Raw genomic sequence first — 9422 nt, 5'->3', positions numbered from 1 at the left:
AAAAAAAAAAAAAAAAAAAAAAAAGATTTAAAAATAGGATGCTGAGGCCTCCCAAAGCGAAATGCTCCAGTTTCTGGCTTGACCACTCCAGAGAGAGGAGATGAAAGGGTCTGTGCCTGCCGCGTTCCCTGGGCGACGCAGCGTCCTCACCATAGAGAAGCATGCATCATCTACAAATGGAAGGGAAAGCCGGGCCGGTGGTACAGCACACCTGTAATCCCAGCACTCGGGAGGCCAAGGCATGGGATTAGGGCCATGAGATTAGGGCCAGCCCGGGCTACATGGTGAGTTCAAAGCCAGCCTGAACAACACGGTGAGATCCTGTGTCAAAACTAGCAAAAGTAATAAAAAATAAAATTAACATGGAGAGGAGCCTCTTTACTATGGAAACGTCCCAGAAGCCAGCTCAGGGTTTCAACACAGAGACAGCCGCTAGCCACCAGCAGAGACCCTGCAGACAGCGCTTTTGTCTGATTTCAGCCCCACACGGAGCCTTCCTGCAACTGTCACACCATGAATTATGGACTCCAATAACACAGGTGACAGTGCGGGGCTGGTGTCTGAGAGGCCTCTGATGAATTACCATGTTTGTGCTCTCCTGGGGAGCCCAGCCAGAAAATGCAAATCTCCGGTAATTAATATCAGTACGTGCAATTTCAGCCCATTGCCTCTGATTAGATAAGCAGCTGGTAACAGGCTCATTTTTAAACAAACAAGTTCTGCTGGAACCCTGATGAATGAATTTGCCAATTAGCAGTCTAGGCCATTAGATTGCAGACAAAATTCATTTGTTCTGGAGCCAAACTGCTCCTCATATATTCATAGAAAAAAAAAAATTTCTTGTGAAAGGTGAGGGCTCTTTTGATGGAAAATTCTGTCCTGGTTTAGAAAAATGCGTGGTACATTGCAGTAGGTTCGGGTTGTGATTCTGCCCTTGCTGCTTCCTGACAACCTCGGTCATGTTACTCCCCTGCAGTCTGAGCCTCAGTTTCCCCAACTGTCAGGGTCACAGTACTGTCCGCATCTAAGAAGGTAATGACTGTGTCTTGCCTTGTAACATTAAGATCTGGAGTGCTGGGATCAGAAGTGTGAGTTTGTATTCTGGCTATGCCAAGTCTTAGCTGTGTGGCCTTGGGAAAGTTATTCACCTCCTCTGGACTTCCATATCCTCTTATAGAGATGGGCATGAATAGTGAGATTACTTGTGAGGATTATGGTGAGGCTTAACTGAGAATGTCGATGTGTATTAGTTACCTACTGTTGTGTAACAACATCACGACAAATTTAGCACCTTGAAACCACACACATTTGTTATCTCAGTTTCTTTGGCTCAGAAGTCTGGGGATGGCTCAGCAGAACCCTCCATGGATCCACACCCTTGGCTATCACCAAGCTGTCAGCCAAGAAGAGGCTCATTGGAAGTCTTGCTGGGGGAAGGGGCAGCTCCAAGACCACAAGGTGCCGGCCAAATCCGGGTCCTGGGGCTGTAGGACTAGCACCTCTGTTCCTAGCTGGCCATGGGCTGGGACTGTCCTGGTTCTTGCTTCCTGGCTTCTCATAGTGTGGCCGGCTGCTTCAGCAAATCCAACAGCCGGTGCCCATGGTCCTCTGTGGCTACACACACAGTGCTGGCCCCCACACTCCTTATCTCCTGTTAGGTAACTGCGGGGCATGTCACACATATCCACCTGTCAGGGGAGGGGACCACCCAGAGAGGAGGGGACTACACAGGGGTGAGAGCCTCAGGCAGGGGCACTGGGAGCCCAGGTACCTGTGAAGGACACAGAGACTCTGCTGACATTGGTGACCCTGGAGAAAGGACAATGAAGCAGAAGGAAACCACTTTGGTGGTTTCCTGCATTTGCTCCACGCAGGCTTCCCATTTCTAAGTCCATATATTTAAGTACATGGGGCTGGAGGTGTAGCTCAGCGGAAGGGGGCTTGGCTAGTGTGTGCCAGGCCCTGGGTTTGATTCTCAGCAGGAAGAAAAGGAGGGAGGGAGGGAGGGAGGGAAGGAGGGAGGGAGTGAGGGAAAGAAGGAAGGAGGGAGGAAGGGAAGAAGGAATAAAGGAAAGAAGGAAAGGAATAGCTGGATAGCTAGATAGATAGAAGAGAGAGAAAGAAATACTTGAGGCCAGGTCCTCTATAAAGAAAAGAGGTTTGTTTGGCTCATGGTTCCAGAGGGACAAGGGCATGGCACCGGTATTGGCTTGAGGACGGCACAGCACATGGCACTGCGGTGGCAGTACATTGGATAGGGAGATCACACAACAAGACAGGAAGCCAGAGACCTATACCAATCTCTTCTGACAGGCGCGCTCTATGACCCAGTGATTTTTCTGGCACCACCACCACGCCCCAACCCCACCCCCCAGCAACCACAGCATGCCTAGGGCCAGGCTCCCGGCGCATGAAGCCTGGGGGACACACTGAGCCATAGCAGCACCCTTCTGTGCGGCTCGGAAGAGTTACTCAGCCTCTCTGAGCCCCAGCGTGCTCATCCACTGGGTGCAGTCAGGAGACCCATCGTGTTGTGGTTGGTCTGATGGTTCAGTGAGATCTACCCATGATGTACCCTGAGACCTATCACCCACACCCGCCCCACGGCCCAGCCCTGGCCGCCCGGTTGTGTGGACGCGGCCCTCCCCAACAGAGAGCGCTCCTGATACCAGGGCTGCTGTCTTTCAGGCGCATGCTGAGAAGCAACAACAAGCCCAAGGAGCCGAAGAGCGTGCTCATCCTGCCGCCGCGGGCCGGCACCCCCAAGCTCTTCAACGCGGCCCTGGCTGTGACAGGCAAGATGGGCAAGGGGGGCAAAGGCGGCAAGCTCGCCCACCTGCGGGCCCGGCTCAAGGAACTGGCCGCGCTGGAGGCAGCTGCCAGGCAGCAGCAGTTGCTGGAGCAGGTAATGCGGTGGGGACCCCAGCGTTCTGTCCCCTTCAGGTTCAGGACAGGGAGGCAGAGGAACCTGTGAGGGTGGACCACACCCTTAGGGAGTGTTGTCCCCTGCTTTATAGCAGGCAGAAAGGCAAGACTTACATGATTGCAAGTGATGGAGTGCAAGCTCTAATTAGCTTGAGAAAACAAAGGGGTCCAATGATTGACAAGTTCAGATAAGGCCGGATCCAGCAGCCCAGGAGGCTGGGGTGCAGCTCAAGGCCCAGCACTTGCCTAGCATATGCGGGGCCTGCCTGGACCCTGTCCTCACCAGCGCAGAATCAGTGCTCAATAAAAACCCATATGTGGCCCGCAGGACGGTTTTCCCAGTCTGTCATCTCTGCATTGCTGTTTCTTTGATGGTGGCTCTACTTCCAGGCAGGCCACCTTGATTACATCCTGCTAATGTAGCAAGTCCAACAGAAAGTATCTCTTCCCAGAGATTCCAGCAAAAGCCCCTGGACCCACTGCATTGGCCAGAATTGGGTCACGTGCCAATGCCTGAGCCATGCAGTGTGATGGAGAGACTCCTGGGCTCTGGGAGGCCTGAGTTACATGGGTCACATGCCCATCCCCGGACTGAGAGTGGGAAGGGGAGGATCCCCTACAGGAAGTGCAGGTGCCATTGCAGAGCTCAGAGGAGAGGGTGTGGGCAGGGAATGTCCTTCCCCGGCAGCAATGATATTTTCCTATTTAATACTGTGTCTGTGACAATTTAAAAGATTTGAAAGGAAAAATCTTACAAACCAGGCACAGAGACCCCCCCACACACACACTCTAACGGGAATATCACAATTAGTTCTGGGACTTTTTTCTGTGACTAAAGCCAAGAATGCCAATTAGAATAATTGCACTAATTATGTATGTTCATGACTGTTCTTTAGGGAGGCTGCTAGCGAGGGGCTGGGGACAGGCAGGTGTTCGGGGCCAGGGCTGTTTAGAGGCATGGGTGTCAATCTAGATGACAGAGTCCAAAGGAGGCCAGCAAACACCAGCCATAGTCCAGGCTGTTGCCAAGAGTCCAGGGCACCCAGCCAGGGGTCACTGGACTGCAGGAGTTCGGTGACATCAAAACCACTTGGGATTCCCAGCTGATTTCCAGATGCGCCCCCCCACCCCGGCCCCAGACTGAGGAAGTCGGGATTATTTGGCTTGCCAACTGTCAAAGTCACAGTTGAGCAAGGAGGTTGGGGTCTTTAGTGCTGGCCTCTGTGTGGGCTCTGGGTTAAATCCCATGAGCGCTCTCAGTACCGGGTGTGGCAGCACATGCCTGTGGGTGCCAGCACTCCAGAGGCCGAGGCAGGACGGCTGAGAGTTTGAGACCAGCCTGGACTACGTAGTGAGTTCAAGGCCAGAGTGAACCACACAGTGAGACCCTGTCTCTAACACCTCCACCCATCAGAAAAAGAGTACTCTCAGGTCAAAAGTTGCTCCTAAGTGTTGCTTATCACTGAGCTTGAATCAAATTTGCATGAGTGTTCCAAGAAAAGGCCATTTCCCCTGCCACTTAGAACAGCCAGGCAGAATGGCAGAGTTCGGGGAGCTCTTACTAGAAGTCTAGAGACATCGGTCCAAATTTCAACTGTCACCGGCTGGCTCCGTGGCCCTGAAGTAGCCCCCGAGCTCTGAGACCCAGTTACTCCTAGTTGCCACATGCAGTCACAGAATTAGTTGGGCTGACTTGCTCACCCTTTAGAAAGCACGGAGGCACAGCAAAGCACTTCCCTAGCTTCCCCATCACAGTTTGGCTCTGTTTATAGCCAGATGCTCCCAGAAGCCCCATCCAAGCATCCTGCCCTGGAAGGGCCTTCTCAGAGTTTGAGGAGCACATGCTGCCTGTACCTCTGTACATTCACAGCCACCTCTGGCCAGCCAGCACTCTGCCTGGTCCTCTGGGGGCTGCTCCTCGTCCAGCTCCTTCCGTGTGGAGATGGCTCGGACAGGGCAGGAGGGGCTGCAGCCGTCCATGAAGGCTGGGTTTCCTGCACCCACACAGAACTGACCCCTGTGAGGCACAAGCTAGAGGCTGGAGGTGCCCACTGAGCTCAGCTTGACAAGAATGGCATCTAAGCCCATTCTTCTCCAGAGGACCTCAACCCCTGGGACCCTTCACCCCAAGGGCTTAGTTTTTCTCCTTCACTCCAGGACCACCCAGGGTCAGCCTGTGAGAAGCCTTCCTGGCCCTCCCTTATGGTCAGCTCCCTAAATAGCTCAGGGCTAGGGCTCTGCCCTTGAACAGACAACCACCCTCCCACTCAGCAGAGATCTCAAACATCCCCAAGACCTCCCACCATGCCAGTCTGGGACTTCCTCCTTAAACTTCCCATCATTTATTCTGTTTCCCCAAAATAACCCTGATGCCACTGCCCTAGTCCAGCAGATTTTTATCCCTGGCATTCCACTGGTATCTTCTTTGGGAGTGCAAGGTCTGGCTGTAATCCCAGCACTCTGGGAGGCTGAGACAGGAGGCTTCTAAATTCCAGCTCAGCCTGAGCAAATTAGTGACTCAGAGAGACTCTGTCTCAAAAATAAAATAAAATGAGTTAAACAGGGCTGAGGATATAGTTCAGTGTGAAGCACTGGGTTCAATCCATAATATAGGGAAAAAAAAAAAAAAAAAAGAACATGTAAACGGAGGTGTCCAAGACCCCTGGACGTTCTGTGTCTCACCAGGCACCTTTTCTGGATTTCAGGCAAAGAGTGCACAAGAGGCTGCAGGGGAGGCCGCCCCGGACCAGCCCACGGCCCCCTCTGGGGCTGCCCCGGACCAGCCTGCGCCCCAGGACCCCCAGGAACCCCCGGGTCCGCCGGCCCCGAGCTCCCCGCCGCCGGCCTCCGCAGAGGAGCCCGAGGGCAGCGGAGAGGAGCCGTCTGGCACGGAGGGGCCCTCGATGCGCATCCTCGTGAGCCCAGGCCCGGAGCCCGGCGAGCAGACGCTGTCTGTGGAGCAGACCCTGCCAGAGGAGAAGGAGGCAGCGGCGGAGTGAGGCCCAGCCTGGCTCCGCCCAGGGCGCCTGCTGGCGGGCTTGGCGTTGAGATCAACGCTTTCCCCCCAGTGTCAGCGTCCCCAAGCTCCCCACCTCCCTGGAGGACCCCAGCTCCCCCGGACGGTTGCTGTTCTTAAGAACGAAATCACTTTCCACTTTGGAAGTTCCTAGGCAGCGGACAGGCAGGGGGTCCCGACGGCACGGAAAGCTCTGTGGCCGGAGCCGCGGGTCGGACGGCCCGCGAGGGCGTCCTGCAGGAGTCTCCCCGCTGCGAGAACGGGAACTGGTTCTGCAGCAGATGGCTGCGATGCGGAGACAGCCCTGCCTCAGCGTGCCGTCCCTGGCTGGCAGTCGCTGGCTCCGAGGGTGGTCAGCGCTTACTTCCGCAGTCTCCTTTCAGCCCCGTCCCGCATCATCGTCTCAGGACAGTTAGGACGGAAATGGCTGTCCAGCAAGGGGCCGTAGCTGTCCGAGGCAACGGGACAGCCCCGTAGAAGTGTCTCTGGCTTGTCACCTTGAAAAGGCCCCTGTATTGCCAGCAGGGATTGGGCTGTCGCTTGCTTTTGACAACCTTGCTAGAGAAACAGCTTCGATTAATCCTGGAAGGTGGAATTTCACAAATGTGACACCACTTAGTTTGTACCAGAAATCGAACTCCTGTCCTCACAGTTGCCAGGCAAGGACGGCACCACTGAGCTATATCCCCAGCCCTGGATGTGACACGGCTTAAACTCCCTAAAGTCTCTCCAGACGATGTTTTTATGATTAGAAGGAGGGGGGTAAAAAGCATCATCCAGCCCATGAATGTATATTGAGAGGGTTTCATTTGCATACCGGATGGCTCTTAGGGGAGGGGATGATTAAAGGTGAAAACTAATATTGAGACATTTGTTTCCACCCAGCAAGGAGCCCAGAGGGCCTGGAGTTCCACAAGGGCCTGCCCTTATTGCATAAAATTACAGGAGCATGGCGAGCTGCTGCAGTGACATTTGAGGGCCTGCAGCTGTGTGTATTTGCCCATCAATTTAAAACAACGTTCATTTTCAGGGTGAAAAAAAATTAAACAATTTGGGAGTTCGCAAGCTGGTCTAAGCAACTCTGAATCCCAGAGTGATGAACGGCTTTGTTTAGTTGATGCCAGGTCACTTGGTCTGGGGGACTGAGTGTAATGATGATTCACATTATTATTTTACTTCTTCAAAAAGTTTTTGTTGGGGGTTGGGGGTTTAGCTCAGCAGCACAGTGCCTGCCTGGCAAGCGCAAGGTCGTGAGTTCGATTCCTGGTACCGGAAAAAAGAAAAAAAAGTTTTTGTTGATTTACTATAACAGGTAACATCATATTTACATGAGTACAAAAGGAGGCTCACTCACTGAAAACTCTCCACCCTACCTGCCCTTGGAAGCCTCCCTGGGCAACTCCCTGGAAAGAAACACTGTTAGCAGCGTGGTCTGTACCCTTTCACAGAGACTTTGTGCTTACATCAGGAAAGACGTATATTCTTTCTTATTCTCCTTATTTATTTTTTAAAATCTTCACAACCTTCTATTTGGCAAGACATTAAGACAGGCCATCAGAATCACAAGCAAAGACAAACACAAAACACTAGATAAATTGGACAAAATTTTATTTATTTTTTTAAAAAAAATTTTAAATTGAATGCCCCAAAGGAGGTTATCAGGAAAGTAACAAGACTATGTACAGAATAGAAGAAAATAACTGTAAATCATATGAATCTAGTATTCAAAACTTATAAAGAATTCTTACAACTCAATGGTAAAAGACAATTTTTTGAGACTGGATCTCACTGTGTTACCCAAGGCTGGCCTTGAACTCCTGGGCTCAAGGGATTCTCCTGCTTCAGCCTCCCCAGTAGCTGGGACTACAGTTGTATACCACTGCATCTGGACTTTTTTTTTTTTTTTTTAAACAGATCTTATAATACATGTTAGAGAGCCACTGTTATTTTATTTTCCATTTTATTTATTTATTTTTTTGTGGTACCAGGAATCAAACTCAGGACCTTGTGCTTGCCAGGCAGGTGCTTGTGCCACTGAGCTATATCCCCAGCTAATTTATTTTGGACATTACTGTATTCCCTGGTAGTACCTAAAGAGTGTGTTTCTTTGTTCATGATTGCAATTCAGCCCATTGTATCATAACATTTAAACCATTCTCCCACTAATGGGTTTGACTGTTTCCAGTCTTGTGCTGTGAAAAATAATGCTGCAAGCTGCGTGTGGTGGCACACGCCTATAATCCCAGCACTTGGAAGGCTGAAGCAGGAGGATTGCTGTGAGTTTGATGCCAGCCTGAACTGAATACATAGCAAGACTCTGTTTCCAAAAAACCCCAGCCAAACAAAAAAATCCACCAAAACAAAAATAATGCTGCAATCAAAAAATTTTGTACAGGAGATAAAAGCTCAGTAGTAGAGCACTTATCTAGCATGTGCAAGGCCCTAGGTTTGATCCCCAGAACTGAAAAAGAAAATCTTGTACAGACATAATTTCACTGGTACACATTTTTTAGTTTTTATTTTTATTAGTACATGCTTGCAGTGCATAATGAGTACATTCACCATGGGAAGTTGGTGCACATGTGTAAACACCTTCATTCTTTTTACATCCTCTTCCCCTTCCTCCACCTCTTGGTCTCCTTCCTATTTGTAAAAGATCACCCTGATTCCTATTATACAAACTATTTTTAAACTGAGAAGTCTGGGAGTTTAGGTAGATTTTCCCCCCTCACTATCCCATTTGTCATTCCCATATTTGCACCACATTGTCTAAGACCCAGGCGTAGAGAGTACTCCCACCTGTAGCTGGTATTCAGATATTCCTGGGAGGTAAACATACTGCCCTTTGTAGATGGCAAGATGTTTCCATGCACTTTCACTGTGAGATCCTATTTTATAAGGAATCTATTTTTATGTGAATGCACTTACTCTTTTAGATATCAGTCTTTGAAGGTATCCTGCCTGTTATATAAAGTGAGAGATTCTTGTGGTTCCCAAGAATTGTCCTGGAAAATTGATTTTGACGTGAGATTAGCCGTGTCTTAATTTCACTGAGCTATCTCATTAAATTCAGCACTTTTGCAAAGCCAAGATAGTAGGTAAATTGAATTGAGAATGGCATTATTCTCCAAATTGAATGGAGCTGGTGGGTCGCAGAGGTAGGAAAGGCACAGCTGAGAAATACTGTGATTCTGCAGTGAAACAGGACCTATAGTTATGTGAGTTGAATCTCTACTCAGAATGTCTCAACATGTCCTACATTTTGGTAGAAAATGAATAGCAAGTTATTTTTTTAACTTTATAAGTATTTTAAATAAAATTAAAACCAAGAAGCTGTTTAAAAATTCATTATCAAAATGTGTTCAGCTACTGGGAATATTTTAATCTGTTTTCCTAATAAACATGAATACTTTATTACGCTTAGGCTTTCATATTACAATGCATTTTAATTAAAGTATTTAGACAAATGTTCCTGGCTTGT

General features: G+C 49.9%; 1 protein-coding gene across 1 annotated transcript in view; it reads left to right on the top strand.

The window, feature by feature from the left end:
* Positions 1–7093, top strand: part of Cngb1 (cyclic nucleotide gated channel beta 1) — an 89430-nt gene extending 82337 nt beyond the window's left edge. The window contains exons 32-33 of the mRNA XM_013516097.1: positions 2689–2905; positions 5631–7093. Of these exons, the coding sequence (XP_013371551.1) occupies positions 2689–2905; positions 5631–5924 (511 nt within the window). The 3' untranslated portion in view covers positions 5925–7093. The remainder of the gene's footprint in view (positions 1–2688; positions 2906–5630) is intronic.
* The last annotated feature ends 2329 nt before the right edge of the window (positions 7094–9422 follow it).

This window comes from Chinchilla lanigera, unplaced genomic scaffold (assembly GCF_000276665.1).
Source record: "Chinchilla lanigera isolate Chin_1 unplaced genomic scaffold, ChiLan1.0 scaffold00032, whole genome shotgun sequence".
Classification (NCBI taxonomy): Eukaryota; Metazoa; Chordata; class Mammalia; order Rodentia; family Chinchillidae; genus Chinchilla; species Chinchilla lanigera.
The sequence above is the reverse complement of the archived record's forward strand: the minus strand, read 5'-3'. Positions and strand labels throughout refer to the sequence as shown.